We start from the raw sequence: 19097 nt of genomic DNA, 5'->3' as shown, positions 1-19097 counted from the left end.
TACCTTACTTTAGCAAAGCAGGCAGAAATTTACATATTTGTCCTGCCACTGTGAAGGCCAAAGAGATGAGTGTCCAGATCACAGAAGCCACTTCAAGGCAAAGTCACCCAGTCATGGTTGGTTTCAGATCTCTACTTGTCAGAGGTCTTTCCCCACCAAGAGAGATTATAGCTGGATGTTGAGTTGCATGGAGCTGTTAAGAGGGACTTTTCCCCCAGCAGTCCTCCTCTTTATACTTGTATCTTCACATGTCAATAACTAGTGTACAGTCCTTTCCTCAGACTTCAGCATATTTTTGGGTGTTAACCCACAAGCTCTTTGAGGCAGAAAAGTATCTCCCCTCATGCATTTTTTGGGCTAGCCATGTAAATTGGTAACGGAGTCCTGTAGATCTCAGGTGATCAGAGAAGCAAAGGGCTGACATGGCTAACAAAGATGAACACTTCCACCAGGAGGCTGCTGTGGCCCAAGTAGGAGGGCTCTCAAAGTTCTTATCTGTGTGTCCTGCTTGGCACACAGCAAGCAAACACTGCTGGTTCAGGGGCTCTGCCTTCCTTTCCAAGAAAGAACAGAGCAATTAGCTTTCCAAAGGGATGTTGTGTTTTAAAAAAGAAAGTCTTATTTGCTGTGTAAGATACAGAGATAAAGACACTCACCAAAGATTTCATGGATATTATGCCCTCCAGCAAGCTGTGTTCCTATTGCACAACAGGTATATCAACAACAAAAGGCTAACAGAACCCTGCACTAGCCATGTCTTCCTCTACATCTGCTGCTTCTACTGAATTTAAGAGACACACAACTGTCTGCTGTAGGATTTTCAAAGGAACACGGCAGTCACATACTCACAGTCTGCACAAATACAAGACCAAGATGACCAGTGACAGCAATTCCAGCAATGCCCCTTCCATCAGCTTAACAGAAGCCTGATGGAGAGATAGATTCCTCACTAATCACAAAGAGCTGTTCATCAGCCAGACCAGATGGCAGCATCTGACCTGTGAAAGCAGTGCTGGCATTTTCAAAGAGGGGAGGTAGCCTGGCATTCAGACGATGGATCTTCAAAAAGTCATTCTCTGAACTCGACAGAGGCAGTATAGTTGGAGTAGAGAAGCCATAGCTGAACGGGAGCCTTGTAAGAACCAAAGGGTCACAAAACATCAGCATTTCCAAGGACGGGCTCTTTAACAAACTCAGCTGAGATGAGCAAGCCTGGCTGCAGCTGAACACAGGCAAAAGTAAGGCTATCTCTAAATTTGATTTTAGAGAGAACAGACTAGCAGATCTATTTCTGAGATTTCTTCCATAGACCTTTTATAACCATTACTCACTATGTTATTCATTTTGGAGAGCATAGCCAATACTGTGTTTGCATTTTAAAAGTTTGCATTTTTATCTAAACTTTTCTTGAAAATTGGAAAGGTGACTCCAAGATTCCTAGTTAATACTAAAGCAATTCTCACCAATGGGTGGAGAGAGCCTAAACTAAGACACACATATATGACTTGAGTGTATCTAATGGAAAATAGTCCCTAGCTCTGCAGAATCTCTGAGAGGCATCTTGAGACCTGCAACTGCAGGAATGGAAAGCTGATTCTGCCTAGGCTCTGTCAAAGGAGTCTATTAGGCTGTCTGCTTTGTATTGTTGATCGTGTTTGGAGAAGACCAGTCCTTAACAACCAAAGGGAGCCTCTGGCATTCACCAAGATAAAAGTTTAACACACCTGTGAGCACGCACACGAGCAGCAGCAATAGGAAATCACTAGTGCCAAATTTATCATTCTGAATACATATTGAGGGAGAAGTATTACTTCCCTACAAATGATACATCAAGCACAGAAGCTGGCAAGGATCAGGCTGTGTATCTCCTGTTATAAATTTCCTTCCACTGAGCTACGATAAAGACAGTAGAAGACCAAGTATATCCAGTTACATGCTTGACTGGGATACCTTAATTTCTGTTGCTTTAAATGACACTGAATGAGCCTCCACACATTCTCTCCCAGGCTCGCTCCACAGATCCTGTGGCCCCTTACATTGCTACTGCAGGACAGTACTTTTGTGACTCCAGCTCTCATTGTACAAAAGACTTTTTCCTACATCAAAGCCAAGAAATTTCATGTTTTAGCCCTGTTCATGGGATGGAGCAGATGTACAACAAACACCACACAAAGGAATAATTTTCTTCTGGAAAGCCAGCATAACCAAGGCAATTCAATCTTATCACGCAACCCTCCCTCTACCTCACACGGATGACTTGCAGAGCAAGTTTTGCTATTTGCCTTTCTTTACACAGAGATGTGTTTGTGGGTGAAAATCTTGAGGAGGATTAAAGGGGACTTAAATCAGTCCAAATAGGAAACACATGACAAAAAACCTGCCTTCCTTGACAATATCAAATAGGGAGGAGGAAGTGATGGACAGAAGGAATCATCTCTGAGAGGTCTGTCAACAGGATTCTTTTTCTGCCTTTGCTAGGATTTGAATGGAAGACAGAACATTTCCCGCTTTTGCATGGAAAGCCCACATTGCATTTCCCTTCCCTTAGCAAGCACAAAGCCCAAGAGAAGGCAGAAACTTTTGACAAGAGTCCTATTCCTAGACTTTATTTTAGAGAGAGGCAACAGAGCAGCATCTACAGCTCTGCAACGATGAGGATCCTCCAGCAGAGAAATAAAAAGATAAAAAGAGTCCTCTTCCCTTTGGGAAGGCAAAATTACCCTGTGTTACCCTCTAATAAACACAGCTTCAGGCTTCTAGATGCTTCCTCAAAAAAGTGCTGAACAAGCTCCAAGGGCATCCACCCCTCCCTGAGGACCTACAATGTCAACAGCTGAAGACTGCACAGTACCACTGTCTCCTGTTGCACAACTAGGCATGACCTTGGCACAGTCCAACACACATCCTACCATGAAACATGATGTATACTTGATTATCATGTTCAGGAAGGCATGTACTTGTGTCGTAGGGAGGATTTGGAAGCAGAGAGAAAGTGCTATTGTCATCATCATAAGTTTCCATATCTGAAGGGTCCTCAGGAAGAGATACAGCGCTGGAGGAATGGCTGTATTCATCCCTGGGCCACAGCGCAAGCGACCATTCCCATTTCTCAGGTGCCAGAGGAACAAAACATCTTTAGCTCTCCCTTTTAAATACTGTTATTCAGACAGAGCTTTCATAGTCTGACCAGGTAAAAAAAAAAAAAAAAAAGCCATCTGAAGACTAAGAAAGTGTCTTTTAACATTTTTGTTTTTAAAGCTCAGGAGTTAACCCCAAAGCTTAGGATTCTGTTAGAAATTCATATTCTGATTCTCCATGTCGACACAAAGTTTCCCCCCCACCAACTATCTACTGGTAAGTGCATAAGCAAGAGCAGTAAGAATTCAGAATGACTACCTCTGGCACCAAAGCTGGATTTTTACAGCGTTTGCTCTGCAACACTTGCAAGAATTAATTGCTCACTTGAATGTTTACAGAAGCTCCTCACATGCCATTGCAGGCAAACCACAACTTCACATTTATACAAGATCAAAATGCTTGGCACATGCCTGTGTCTTTCACAGGTCACACAATCAATTCCATTCCTTTTTAAGTACTTCCAAGGGCCTTTAAGTATGGTGGATATTTTCCTTCTTCAGTGCTTGGCTAAACTGGGAATGTTTACTAATTTCAGTCCTGCTTTGTAAACTAAGGCCCTCCAGATTCCCAATCACTTCTTACTCTGAAAGTTCCCTCCTAAACTGAGCCTCTTCTCAGCACAAGTTAATGGTGTTGCTAGAGTTGTCATACCTAGCTCTCCCTCTTGGTCATCTCTACTTTTTTTGGGGCGGGGGGGAAGGTGGGCTGCCAGGTCCTTAAACGGGCTGTGTTCCTCATCATTATTTTAAGCAGACTTAGGCTCAAGCTGCCACCACAAGAAAAAAGCCCTGGATTCCCCACCTTGGTTCCCAGCTGCACTTTCCTGGCCCTGTCTTCTCTTGCAGCCCCTGGGCAGCAGGTGCATGACACTGGGGAACTGAGACAGCCAAATCCATTTCAGACAGGTCAATTCACTGCAGCTTCTGCTGTGGGCCACTGTGTGGTTGCAGGAACTGCTACTTTTTGCATCTATCCTCACTTACCTTGAGGTCAGTTATCCACACTGACATCAATGTTTAATTTTATTCCTCCCTTCCAAAGGATCGTCCTGCTTCTACTAGCTCTAGAACATTTAAATGAAAGACACTATATTGCCATTCTTTACTTCCTGAGGTAGTCGCCTATGCAATATTAAAAATCAAATCTATAAAACATTATTTAAAATACATATTACAAGTATATAAACAATCACCTTCACATTATGGACTTGGGAAGCACAGAATTGTTTCAAACTGCAAATATCCCCTCTGAACATCTTTCGAGAACATAGCTTTTGTTGCAACTTAACCTGTCGGTTTTGTGTGGTTGAAACTCAGTGTTAGCCTGATCCCACCTTACGTCACATGCTAAAGCTAATCCTCCACTTCAGCTGCCTGCTGTGCAAAGACTCGCGAGGTGAGCGGAGAAGCGTTCTTCAGAACTGCCCCTCAAGAGTCCTCCTGACCGAGCACACATGCTAGCATCAGTTTTGTACAAAAGTATGCGAACACACAAATACCAGTGCTGGTATTTTCTGAACTGAGAGAGACAGGTCTCACTCCATTCTTTTCCCCCTCGTGTTTCATTAGATCAGCTACAGATTTTGCTTTATTCTGGCTGAAAATTCTGTTTAGACCAAATACATCTTTAGACACTCCCTATTCCACTTACGTTATACAAACACCCTCTGATCTAGCCCTCATTGCGTAGTCACAATACGAAACTATTTCCTGCCCCTCCAACCCATTGAGATATTTAGTTGAAATTGAATGCACATACCTGTGGCAGGTGAGGCACCAGTGAGAGTGTGGGTGTGGTGAGACCTTTGCTTTTTTAGTGCCAAGTGTTTCTATGGCTTGTCATTCCAAATCAAGGGAGGTGGCCAGCTGTCTAGGAGTCACTCCTCTCAAGGAGGCTCTGCACCTTTTTACAAGGAGCAGCTCTACTTCTCTGTTACTCTTGCAGCTGCAGAGAAGGGACAATCTTTGATCCCATCAAGGGGCAAGACAGATCCCCTCTGCTTTTGCAGCCTTCCACACAGGAAAGAACACAGAGCGATGCTAGAGACTCCACCGATCTATTAAAGCAAGCCTCACACTACTTCCAAAAGGAACGACTCTGCCCTACCTCCTCCAGCTGTGAAACTGCCCTTCACATCACTTTACAAGATTGGCTCAGGACTGACTGTGCACGCCACCCGTTACCATAGCTGGGAATAATGCCAAGAGGTTTTCCGGAGACCCAGGAGCCTCAGAGGGATTTAATCTTTATGTGCTGATAGCAGGACCAATCCTGTCCTGCTGGTGAAGGATAAGAAATTTTTTTCAAGCATCCAGCAGGAGAAAATACCAGTCGGGAGAGTTTCCTTCCTCCATGGGGAATGAGCATTTCCATTTCCACCCATATGCTCACTCATTTTCTTCTTCTCTCTCTGGTGCATTCTAGGGATGCCTCCTCTTACCTGTGGGGATCCCTACCAAAGGGCCCCATAGAATTAACAATTTCTCACTACTGGGCTTCCACCACTGCCTCTCTGCACTAGACCCACGGAAGGTGCACACTCTCTACCTGCTTTGTAAGAATGCTCTTAGCAGTCAACATACCCAAGATCTGTACTCCTACTTCTCTGCCACTGATCTCAGACTGCTTTAGAGCTATCAAACTTGAAGGTGAGTATTTGGGAGATTTGAGTAAATTGCTACAAAAAAGGACAAAGTAAAAACACTGACACTCTTACACCAGAGAGTATGTTTTTTTCCTCATGAAGACAACAGAGCTGTTTTAAATAAAAGAGCTAGTTTTAATCCCCTTAGTTTTAACCATGCTGTATTTTTTGTAATTTTGCAAAATGTGCTGCCTCCACAAAAAAGTGTAAAAGCTTTCTGACTAGCATTCATGCGTGTATTAGATTTACTTTGACACTATGAAGTAACCATTGTGCGCATCTTGACTACTGCAGTGGTTTCCACTTTTCATTTAAATCTAAAAAAATAATCTTTTGAACAATTTTTTTTCATGTAGCAGAAAAATCCAGTTTATGAGTGGTTCTAATGGACATTAAATTTTCATGTCAAGTGATCATGAAGGAGCTATTCACCTGGACATGTACAGTATGAAAAATTTTACTGCCAATGTGAAATAGCACTAACCTACTGGTTTGATATGAAGATAAGCACATTGATTTCATTCTTGCAAGAGTCTATTTATATGGCACTGGACTCTGCCTAAGACAGAGAAATAAATAGGGATCCTCTATGATACCAGTATTTCATCACCATCCAGCTCATGAGCTGCTTTCCTATGTAAATATCACCCTCTTGTGTTGGTTTGTAAGTACTACAAGAATCAGCCATAAAAAAGAATAATCCCCAAACGAATGAAAAACCCCAAAACCCAGATCTCTCCTTTATCTTTCCAAACATTACAGATTCTGGATCGAATTCCAGGCAGTGAATAGCCTAATTCTGCTGGAAGAGATGTTCTCTGTGCTGGGCCACTCTTCAGCTGACTCATCTAAGGTATTGATGTCACATTTGAATCGCTAAGATTGACCTAAGAAGAAAAACCTTCTGGCAGAGCAGATATTAAAATGAGCAAAACAGGTCAGTGATAAGACAAGGAAAAAAAGGTAGCTTTAAAATTAAGCAAAATATATTTGGAGTTCTCCATGTCACATGTCCCTTCACTAAGGTAAAGGCATCACAGCTGTGCCGTAGAAACTCAGTTGCTTCGTTTTTTTCTCCTCTCTTTCTTCTGACAGACCTAACTGACCCCAGATGCACTCAGAGTGTGGGTGGTGAGACAGGCTGCAGCAGTAGGAAAGCTGCACTCACACTGCACCTCTTTGTGAATGAGCAGGGCCAGACCACAGCTGCTATCAGGTCTAGAGGTGATAGTCTGGTGTCTCTGAAAGGAAGGCTAGTCCCATGGTACCACAATGGGTCAAGCTCAGTTTGTAACTGGTGAGAGGAAGTTGTTTTCCAGGTGGACAGCCCCATTTTGTAAGTAGTTCTGAAAAAAATCCACTGGAGATGGCTTGGTAGACTATTATTGCCATGTAGCCATAAAAAGAAAAATAAAAGTCCGTCCAAATACTAAACTAGAAGGCTTTCCTTTTCTTCTTTTTCCCACCTGCCACCTTATTCCTGACACCAATAGCTTCTTCCGTGTCATCATCATCATTCCGAGATCGCTTCTTCTCTCCCTGCTCCCGCAACTCCTGCAATGCAATCAAGGGATTGATCAAGAGTTCTGCCACCTGAGGAAATTCAGACTACAACAGCGAGTAGAGGGACAAAAAGCCAGCACCCACCATTCGAGCAAATCTCTGGGCCTCAGCCACACGCTCTGTCAGCATCATAACTTCTTCCTCTTGCATGGGGAATGCTGGCAGCTTCTTGCCAATCAGGTGTTCAATACGCTGGAACAGCTCTACATCATACCTGAGAAAAGACAAGACACCAGCTCACATCAGCCCTCCTGAGAGTACTTCAGCTGTCACCATCCACAGACATCAACCCTTATCTCCAGCCCACAGATATTGTCAGCTTCTGCTGATGGTCTCACAAACAACTTTCAATCGCATCTGAATGATGCCATCATTCAGGATGGCTTCACTGATTTATTCAGCTCATCTCTATTCAGAAGCATTTGGCAAAGACTTTAGACAAATACTTCAGTATTTATAAAAAAACCCCACACTTACTTAACCTGCATTAGATATCATTAAAAAATGTATATTAGACAATCAAGTTATAAAGTTAATTCTGCTCATTAGATGCCTGCTTCTAGAATTTATCTTAGACTTTTCTCCCTCCCCACCCAGGGCTTTGAATTCTCTCCTCTACATAAATCCAACTGGCACCTCAAAACGAAAAGCAGTATTTTCTTCTCACCCAGGATGAGGTCAGATGTTTTCTGCTCTGAAACAAATCTGGGAAGAATAAGTCTACCACATTTTAATACTTACTGTGTGACAAAGGTGATAGATTTGCCAGATCTTCCAGCTCGAGCTGTTCTCCCAACACGATGAATGTAATCCTGAAAACAATTTTCTTGATAAGCAATATGTGCACCAAAGTTAAGGGAAATTAGGCCATATAATTTTTCTTTATGAAAGAATAAGGAAATGGGAAGAAAATACAGCCAGAATTAAATTCTTGGGACCATGTGCAGAGTTAGGATTTGAGAAGATGCTGGCTTGTGGAGGCATATCTTCTGTTTTAACATTTGAATTCTTCTCTTTCTAAAGGAAAAGACCACCTCCAATTATTCAAGACTGCAGAACAAAAGTTGTGATACATGACTTTGCTAAGGAAGTATCACTTCCTTGGAAAACTAGTATTTAAAGTGAGCCAATGCCTGCATTTTCAGTCTTGGGATCTAGTGCTCTACACAGTCTGTCTTCCAGACAAACTCTCTGGCAAGCAGATTTAAATTTGGCAAGCACAGTGAAAGGGAGGATGAATGAGAACAATTTGGAAGCATCTAATCTACTGAGTATCTTTTGTTTGTATGGTTCTAGGCTGTTTTCCAGGTTTTATACTGCATTATGGAAATTAAAATACTCCCTTCTCCATGCAGGATCTGTGGAGAAAGGAAGCATCATGAGAAAGGATGTGCATCTTTAGATGACAGGGAGGGGCATAAAAAACTTTAATGACATCATTCAAGCTGCTCCCTCCACCTTTATTTTTTTAGCTTTTATCCTTTTACAATGTCAAAAGCAGTATCTTCAAAAGAATCACCATACTTTCTTCCCTTTGCAGTGTGTAGTATCTTTGATCATTATAAGGAACAACAGCAGTTCCTGAAATACATGTAAATAGTATGCTTTCTGAAACTAGGCTGGGAAACAAAGTCCCACTCCTAAGATAATACTACACTTTCTGTAAGGTAGAAGGTTAATAACTCACTTTTTTTCAGTTTGCTGTACTTTTGTGATATGAAGGCGAAGCACATTAAAGACATCTTTCTTGATCAAATCCTCATTGAAGATAATGGGAGAATTTTTATTTATTTTTAAACACAGTTTAAAACATGAAGGCAGACCTGGATCACAGGAACAGAAATGACTACCTGAAACTAGTAATATCGTAAAACTATTTTCAAAGTGTAGAAGCCCTTTAACGTAATGTGGCAAAACACATACTCTGAGCAGAAATACAAAGAGACAGAACGTCCCACACTTCCTCTTTTCACTTACGGGATGAGTTCTACAATCAAGATGAGGCCACCCAACCAAACTGAGATACCAACTCACCTGCAGAGGCTGAACTACATCTTTTAATCTACAGAAGCGTGAATTAGACTCTCAGCCAGCAGAACAGAGAAAAGATGTCTTGTTCCTTTGTCTAGCTTCACTATGCCTCCTGGTGACAGGAAGGTCTTAGTTGCACAGAAACTAGCTTACCTTAGAGTGTGTAGGAATATCAAAGTTTATCACCACATCTACATGTGGGATGTCCAGACCTCTGCTTGCAACATCAGTAGCCAGCAGAATAGAACGTGCCTTTGCCTTGAACTTGTTTAGAGAGCCCAAGCGTTTATTCTGGAAGAGAGGAAGACAAAAAGGGAATGAGAAAATAATGCTCATTCCGGATAATATGCTCTTGTTGAAATACTGGTACAGAAGAACTGAGGGAGAAACTACTCAAAAAACTCACTTCTGTAATAGTTCAAAAAGAAATTAGAGAATCAGTGGCAACATTCACATTAGATTAACTTCTAGGGATCAGTTCAGTCCACTAGCTGTGAAATAACCCTGCAAGGTAGTTGTGACTCAGTATGGTGCAGCCCATTTCCCAAGCAACAGGTCTCCTGTCTACTCCACTCTGTGGGCTATGCCCATACCTGACTCATCTGCCCGTGGAGAGGAATGGCAGTAAACCCCAGGTTGCGGAGCAGTAGAGCAGTCCTCTGAGTATTGTTACATGTACTACAAAATATCATGAAAGAGTTTCCAGCTAGTTCATTCAAGATATAAACCAGGTAGCTGTCCTGTAAAGAAACAAAGAAAAAAAAAAATCACATATGCCACATTAAAGAGTAAGTATAAGTCAGAGAAGATGACAAGATATTGGGGAGATGTGAGAACAGCAAGATAAGACACAATCAGAAGAGGGAAGAAACAGAAGTGGCATTACCTTGAATTTAGAGGGGATGAAAATGTAGTACTGCTGTAGTTTTTCCACTGTCTGGTATTTGGAAGAAACAGCACATTTAACAGGATTCTTCAGAGCAGCACGCTGGAGTTTTTGAACCTGGGAAGATCAATGTACATCAGTACTAGATCGACAGAGATCTTGTCAGAAACCTGTATCATACAGTCTAGCCTGATGGAAGGAGAACTAAAGCAAGTGCTCTCACCTTCTTGGTCATGGTAGCAGAAAACAGGAATGTCTTCCTGTCTCGAGGAATCACTTTTAATATCTTATCCACCTGTAAAAATATAAAGGAAATGGAAATGTCAAATACAACAACAATTAAGACAGAAGCCTCCTCCAAATATAATGATCATCCAAAGGAAGAGTAATGCATGTGTGCAACTTGGGCTCATAGTAGGAATAAATTTCCCCTCATCTAAAGAGAAGGTGTAGGCTGATAGCCTGTTGACAGGTAGTGTGAACTCCAGAAGTCCAACAGCAGTGCAAATATCAGGCAATATTCCTGCAGGAATGTGCGTGTGATTGTGTTCTGCAGTAACTGTGTCAACGTCAGGTGCTCCAGAGAAACCAGTAGATTTCAGAGACAAAATGCCTCCTACTGTCTTGCTAGTGCTCTGCAGAACTCAGCAAAGTTCTATTCCCACCATATACTTTTGTGAAATTACTAGATCTTAGTAAAGATTTGCTATTAATTTCTACAGAACAGCTCAGTGTTTACTACGTGACTGTATGAAGCAATTTTAAAGGGAGTCATCTGGTGTTCCAAACTCTTATTTTAGCAGATTCCTACCTCTGTCTCAAAATCCATGTTAAGGATCCGGTCAGCCTCATCCATTACTAGGAACTTCAGAGCTCGTAAGTTGAAGCCCTTTGTGTTCTCCAGATGATCAACTAGACGGCCAGGAGTTGCTACCAACAAAATCACAAGAGCAAATTTAAAATGAAAGCAAAGGAAAAGATCCAAAAAGGCAAGAGGGTCATCCATTACAGAAATGGGATTTCTTGCCCAAGAGAAGTACAGGCAGATTGCTTTGTGGGAAGTACTCTTTCATAGGATATCTTCAAAGTGTTTGGAAATAAGACTAATGGAGTCAGACATTTTGAAGAATTCCCTCCTTCCTTCTCCCCTCACCCTCTGCTAAAAAAAAGCAAACCAAACCAGACTGCAGATGAGCTGTACTGAGAAGGATGAGACCAGCATTTTGAATACTTGAGGAGAGTTTAAAAACAACAAAAAAAAAAAGTGAAAGGCAGTCTAGCAGGAATGTTTCGGAATGAGCTTGCAGCAGCAAGGCTAGTGGTGTCTACTTTAGAAACATTAACAAGCCAGTACTCAGATCTCAGGACAGAAACAAATAAAAGACGTACTCTCACTTCTTCAAATGCACAAAACCTTTTGGACAACTGCAGTTTGGTAACATTCATATCTGGTACCCCCCCGTACATCAACTTACCAATTATAACATGTGGTTTCTTGGCTAAGGCCAGAGATTGAGACATTGTGTCAATTCCACCCACAATAACCGCTGCAGGACAAATACAATATAGTGAATCTCTCAGTGTAGCACCAGCCAGCCCCTTGCACCACAGTGTTTCCTTCTACTCCCTGCCACCCACAACTCTGCACAAATTAAAGACTACTTATCTTTACGAGCATTCTCTTTATTTTAGCACACCTGACCTTCCCAAGGCTGTTAAGCCATACACCAAAGACCTTACTGGCCCCAAGTATTTTATTTTCACAGTTGAAGAGCTACAGGCAGAATCTATTCCTTGCAGCTTAACTCAGTTGCTATTTCTACAAATACCCACAAAGCTTTTATGTTTGTAGAGAGTATCTAAAGAACCAACACAGAGAGGAAGGAAATATTAAACTACATCACACTTTAGAGTGGAGCTCTATGCAATTTCACTGGACACAAACTATTGAGAAGATTCTCTCATACTTCCATCTTTAACCATTTGGACATAAAATGCAGAAGGGCTGCAGACTACTCCATGAGAAAAGACCGTATAGTCTGTCTTTCCCAAGCTTGATACCAGATCTCTGTCTTCCAGCATCACAAGCTTTTCTCACCTTTTGTCCACCCCTCCATACAAATACTCTCTACTTTCTCCTTTGAGATCTAGAGCTGACAAACTTCAGTCTTCAGGAAAACTGCTCCAATATCATGAAGCTACTTACTAGTGTGGACACCGATGGAGGATCCAAGAGCTTCAAATTGCTCTGAGATTTGGAAGGCCAGCTCCCTTGTTGGTGTGAGGACAAGAGCAAATAATCTCTGAGGTGTTTCCAGCAGTGCTTGAAGAATTGGCAAAGCGAAAGCTCCTGTTTTTCCAGAGCCAGTTTCTGCCAGTCCAATGATATCTCTGCCTGCAAGGAGCATCAAGGAGGGCAAAAACTGTTACAAACTTAGACTTTCAAAGCACTGTGCAATAAAGCACAAGATTCCCTAAGGAGGGGGGGGGGGGGGGGCGGGGAGAAGAAAAAAAGGAACCACACAAAGTGTAAAGGAGAACAAAGGGCCACAACAAAGAATTTCAGAGCATCTCTGCAGCATTTTGAGTGTGATTTCATTCGTACAGTATTTACAGTCTCAATGCCTTTCATTCTCTAGTTAAACTTCTGCCAATATACAGGTTTCCATATAAACTTTAGGTTCAAAAAAAAGCTTTACTTTATTATTTCTCAAATCTGTCAGTCAATTTACAGCCTATTGCTTGTATCTGGCAAGTATTCTAGACCAACAAACCGTTGTCTTTTTACTGGCTTACATGGATATAGACTCCAGTGTTTGAGATTTAGGTCATACCAACTACTAGACAATGGCAATACCAAACTCTCATTTTACAAGTCACAGTCTATTTTGTGCCATTGATTAAAAGATTAATCTAAGCCAGTTTGCAGCAGGAAGGATTTGGCCAGCAAGTTCTTTGCCCAAAAACAATGCAGGCAACAGGGTAGAATTCATGAGTAGGTTCCATTCTGACCTCTTGAAGTCCTACAGCTCAGAAGAACATGTTGCCAACAGGCCTTAAACTGGAGACAGCTCCTCAGAAATGCAATCTTACTTTTCTTTGTTTTTTTTTTTTTTTAAGAGAATCTTATATGTGGAGTAAAAACAGTCTGATAACAGTTAAGTACTAGGACAGAGCAGACACTGAAAGTTTATTCCCATTCTGACACGACATGGTTCTGTTCCTGCTTCGTGGTGATTTGGGGTTTTTGGGGGTTTTTTTGTTGTTGTTGTTTTTTCCTAAAAAAACCCAAACAAATATTCTAGAGGCAGAAATGTTTCCTGAATTCAGTAATTTATTTTCCAGGATGTTCACAGAAAGTCACTGTGGTTTGGTTACTACTCACTCCAGAAATCTAATTTCAAAGATTTGCCTGCTCACAGCAAAACAGATTATACAAGCTATGTAATCAGTCAAGGCTTCTCCAGTTTCAGACACACATTGAAGGTCTCTACCAGAAGAGGCACAGTCCTAAATCTATCAGAAGTTTCCTGTGTATCCTTGAGTATTTCAGAAAGAAAATGGTCAATGCGGACTATCAGGTCAAATGTTTGAAAACAATTCTATTTAATGTGGAGTGTCAGAACTACACAACAGAGTGAACACTCAAGATCCTACATATGTACCCATTTGAAAGTCTGTAGTTACAGGCAGTGTTATAGGAGAAATTAGCAATCCAAACTCCACCTAGGAAGGACACAAGAATGAACACAGATACTACTTCTAGACAGAGATCTTTGATAACAAAGCAGCAAGAACACTCTCATCCCTACCACTTCTCATTCAGCAAAATTCAATCACACAGAGCTCCCGTAGCATCCCTAGATTCAGGATCAGAGAAGCACACTGCTCACCTTGGAGAGCCACTGGAATAGCCTCAACTTGGATCTTTGTTGGCATCTTCCATCCTAACTGGTCACAAGCTTCACACAGGACATCTGTAACTCCCTGAACATTAGGGAAAATGGAAACAGACATCACCAAGAAGACCTAAATTAAATTGCAGACTTCAGTTAAATACATGGTGCAAGACAACCAAGCTTGTCTCTAGCAGAGACCAACTCCATCAGGCCCTTAATGCAACTACATGAAAGGGCAGGCTGCTCACAGTGATCCCCATCTCCATCAGTAACTTCATAGATTTGTTCAAAACTGTTAAGAGGTGACTGCCATAATAAGAAACTAGTCATTTTTTCCTAGCTTACACAAGCAACTTTCTGCACACACCCAGCTGTCCTTATTCCCCTCTGGGGGGTATCCCATGAGCATGCAAAAAGGAAAATATCTGGGCAAACCAACACAACTGAAAACACAGACAGCCGGCTGAGGAGCACAGACCGGAGCAGCAACGCCACCCTCACCGGAGCAGAGGCCCAAACTCCCCAGATCTCCAGCCCGGGCACAGCACCACGCCTGCGGACCGAAGCAGCCAGGCGGCGCACGTGTCTGCCCCCCACGCACCGACGGTCCCGCCGGGGTTGGGGCCGCCTTCAGCCCGCAGCCCGGGGCCGCGCCACTACGGGGCGAGCACAGCGGGGCGGCGTGGGGCACGGCCTAGCACACGGGGCTGTGCGAGGAGCTCCCCCAGCATGATATGCGGGGCGGGGAAGGGAGCAGCAGGGGCAGAAGCGGATCCAGCCCGGCCTCACCAGGTCCTTAAAGCTCCGTGGCTCTTGCGCCGCCTCCTCCAGCTCCACCACGGCCTCCGGCTCCGCCGCCTGGCCTTCCTCATCTCCTGCCGCCATTTTGGACCATCCCCTTCTGAAGTAGCGCAGAGCACGCTGGGAGCTGTAGTCTCCCTTGCAGGCGTTATGGGGTTCGTAGTTCGGAGGAAAGAGCCAATCGGAGCGGGCGGGGCTTGAGGGGCCACGCGCGGCGGCCGTTACCCGTTGGAGCGGTCGCTTTCGCCGCTGCTCTCGGCGGCTGCAGCCCGGCAGCAACTCCGGCAGGGCGGGCGGGACCGCTCCGCGCCGGCACAGCGCAGCGACGGTGGTAGTGCTGCCGTGAGGAACAGGCCGTCTCGTTTTCTTGAGGTCAGAAGGTGTCTTCTGCATCCGGAGCTGTTCAGAGTGCAGCCCTCTGGGAAGTGTGTGTAATGCTCGCCGTACCAACTGCTGTCATTTTTTTTTTCCTCTCCTGATGCAGAGGAGGCAATGTGGGCCGAGATGCCGTGTCTGTGGAAACATCCTGACTCTGCACAAGCTTATTACGCAGCACACTTCTAAACGTGTTCAAGGCTTGGTTTCTTTAAAAACTTAATTTGGCTTATGCTTCTGCAAGGGGCGGGGGGCTGGGGGATGGTGGTGATTTATATGATGAGTGCTATGATTTGCCAAATGAGAAACTGAGTGGGTTTTCACTGAACTCCAGAGAGGTTTCCGGGGAAGGAGGAGTTGCGGAGCTATAGCCGCCTGTATTGACATAAGAGCATACTGAATTGGCTATGTGAAAACCTGCCTGCTTGGCATTAACTGCAAATGGCTAAGCCTCTGGCCTGCAGCGCAGCATTTGCGTTGCTTAGGCAGTGTACCTGATGGTGTTCTGTATTCATAAATTCTACAGTTGTGAATGAACAAGATAAATGAGCTAGCCAGGCACAAAAATACAATAATATATATAAACTTACATATATAGCACATATAAAGAGCAAATTGACTTCTTTGGAACTGCTGAAACATTTTGAAGTACTAACAAAGGGGAAAAAAAAGAAGTCAAGAACTGTCGTTCCACCTTGTTTTCCTGTTTATGGTAATTGCCAACGTGCAACTTTGAAGTGCCAGACATACATAAAATCAACTGCACTGTGGCAACTCACAGCATGAAATGAGAGAATAGGGGATGGGAATAGATGCAAACACTCCCTCAGCTCCCTTGATTGCTGCTGTTGTGGCTCAGACAGGGAGCCTGCAAGTGCACAGTGAGAGGTGAAAATGGTGATGGATTCAGTGCCCTTCGAGGCACCAAAATATCATGTCACAATTGTAGTTCCTGAGCTCATTGGTTTCCATCTGGTCTGGGTGTGGCCTCTGATCTATGGCCCCAGTGCTGATTGCAGCAGGGCAACCTTGCAGTTAGGTGAACCTCCTTTGTTTTAGAGAAAAGGATGCTAACATATCCAAGGGCTTGGGCTTCGAAAGGACAGCAGAGCCGACTGGAAAATGGAACTCATGACTGCATTTCTGAGCAGACCTCCCTCTTGCTGGTTGGGAAGCCCAGCTGGGTGTGCTCGCAGTGGAAATGCTGACGTACCTGAGCATCTGTCACTGGATTCCAAGTGTGCCATTTCCTCTGCTCCCAGAACAATGAGGAAAGTGAGAGGAAATCCGAACAAACTCTCTGCGTGACAGGGAAAGCAGAGGAAACCTGAAACAATTCACTGGGCAGCAGTGGAAATGAAACTGCTGCATCCCACTGTGCTCAGGAGCAATGATTTTAAAATAATAAATTAAAACCAACAAGAAACACCCAGTGTAGATGCTAATTATGACCATATGCTTCAAAAGTTACAGCAGTCTGAACCATGAGCTTGCTATATATGATTAATGCTAAAGGTTAAGCCTGGCCTGCACATGAACCCTCTTAAGGGTCACTGGGATGCCTCAGGAAACAGAGTCAGGGATGTGATGGGAAGTCACTGCTTGTGATTCTTTTTTGAATTCATTGCCCATATAATATGGTAGGTGCTGTTCTGGTGGGGAGCAGGGTGGAACAATTCTGTTCTGGTGAAATTCCAGTTTGGGTAATTCCCTTTTATCAGTAGATGTATTTGAATAAAAGTTCTCTCCTATCCTAAACTGCTGTTGGGAGTACTCATGTGTGATTAAGTACCACTTCTAAATGGTGATTCCCCTTTTATGCTTTTCAGCACAGGACACTGCAGATTATACTGGATTTAGAAATTTTCAGTCCAGGGCTTTTGGACTTGGCTTTTGACCAAATATATTCCTAACCCTACTGCATGTTATAAGCTCAGTCTTCCTTAGCAGGGACAGGGTGAAAGCATCCACAGCAGATGAATTTTAGTGCAGGTATAATGCCAACTGTTTCATGAGGGATGCATAATAAGACAAGATGGGCAGTGTATATAGTAGGTCACAGTTAATGGTAAATGATCCTGTCTACCCACTGGGACGCCCAGAGGGAGTCTATTGGGATATCCTGACTCCCTGATTGTGCTTTGGCTCCTTTGTTGTAAACACATTTTATTATGCTTTCAAAACATGCTATGGGACTTTGTGTTAAAATGATTGCATTCCTGCTTCACAATGGAATCATTCCTCCCTGTGTCAGTTTCAATAAAAGGGGAGTAAAAATGTCATCGGGAGGCCAGGCTTCATAACTGCCAGCCCAGGCTAAACATCAAATCACACAGGTACCCTTCTCCCCCTGCTGCCTAGCTACCAAAGGAAGGGTTCCGCCAGCACATCTACTGCTTTGAAGGGTAAATAACATAACTACTAGCAAAAAAGCTGCTTATCATAGACCATTCTCCCAAATGTTGCTTGTGATCCTAAGGGAGTCACAATATTGGAACTAAGCCAATACTAATACTGGAGTAGGTGCACCCCTGTCCCAGCCCAGGTCACTTGCTTCTGGTGCTTTCTTGGTACCAGCTCTGGTGCTCATCTGACACAGCAGTGAGCTGTTTCAGGGAGCAAAAGGAGTAAGAAATTAATCTTACCCCCAAATATGGTAGATTTCTACCAGCACAGCTCCTAAAGCTGGCTCCCCAGGGTATCACATAAGATTCAGTGCTGACTGCATGGGAGGAGACAGGATGGCATGCCCGGAGCTGCACGAGGAGGATCCAACCACCTCCTGCCCTGTCCGCTAGCAAACTGAGTCACACAGCTCCTCCATCTTGTGTAGGATTACAGACCTTCCAGCCCGCAGGCCCCACTGGCTGCCTGAGCCTCCCTTTGCATTCCTAGCAAACCAGCCTGGAGAGGGGAGTGGCTGAGACCTGGCCAGGAGAGTGTGGTACCTTGGGCTCAATTACACTCACACAGCAGCATGTGCAACAACCTAAATCCTGACTTTGAGTGAAGGGTTAGCCTAGGGAAAAAACAGAACAGAAGCAGGATTTTTTGCCTGTGTGGCTGAGACTGGAAGCAAAACCTGATTTGTCCCCAGCTGCTGAAACAGTGGCTGTGATTGCTGGGCAGGACTGTGCTGAGCAGATCAAACCAGGCCTTGTGAAGCTCTAAGCTATCAAATTCAGATCCTTCTGAAAGTCAGATTAGTCCGTTCAGATCTGTTGTTGTTCCTTGTATATGGATGTGTGGAAGAACTGGATTTCCAGAAAACTGGGGAGGAGGTAGAGGTATACGTTACACAATTTTATCTGTGGTGATAAAACCAACCATCTCAGAAGCATGGTAAAGTCATAACTGATGTGGTGGAGTTAGTTGGTGATATGCTGGAGCACTAGGAAAAAATTTGCATCGTGTCTGCCTTTGCATAGTGTGCAGTTCACACGCCAAAAACACACTTACGTGCTCACGCATATGCACCTCAGCGTTTGCATGTCAGAGACCAACATCCACAGTGTACATGGGCTAATGTGCACACCAGGGTATGTGCTCACACAGACATAAATGTATACACTTGTACACAAATGCCAGCTCTGTGGCATGGAGCTAATGATCTCACTTTTCATTCTCACCTTCTGAACGGATCCAGCTGCTTGTATCAATTCCCTGGCTCCAGTGCCTGGAGCATGAAATCGAGCAGAGTGAAGTCACGGGGCAGGAGTGTGATCACATGCAGGTGTGCAGAGAGACACTGATACAAAAG

General features: G+C 43.6%; 1 protein-coding gene across 1 annotated transcript; it reads right to left on the bottom strand.

Annotated features, from left to right (window-relative positions):
- Positions 1-6225: 6225 nt before the first annotated feature.
- DDX47 (DEAD-box helicase 47) lies at positions 6226-15097 on the bottom strand. The gene is made up of 12 exons (XM_054808820.1): positions 14951-15097; positions 14156-14249; positions 12469-12657; positions 11738-11809; positions 11074-11192; positions 10486-10557; positions 10263-10379; positions 9970-10116; positions 9530-9667; positions 8087-8157; positions 7430-7559; positions 6226-7336 (listed from the first exon to the last, which is right to left on the bottom strand). The coding sequence occupies exons 1-12, from the start codon at positions 15044-15046 to the stop codon at positions 7217-7219; spliced, it is 1365 nt and encodes a 454-aa protein (XP_054664795.1). The 5' UTR covers positions 15047-15097; the 3' UTR covers positions 6226-7216.
- Positions 15098-19097: the final 4000 nt, after the last annotated feature.

The sequence above is a fragment of the Grus americana genome, chromosome 1 (genome assembly GCF_028858705.1).
Source record: "Grus americana isolate bGruAme1 chromosome 1, bGruAme1.mat, whole genome shotgun sequence".
NCBI classification, from domain to species: Eukaryota; Metazoa; Chordata; class Aves; order Gruiformes; family Gruidae; genus Grus; species Grus americana.
Note: the sequence above shows the minus strand (reverse complement) of the source record. Positions and strands in the feature narration are given on the sequence as shown.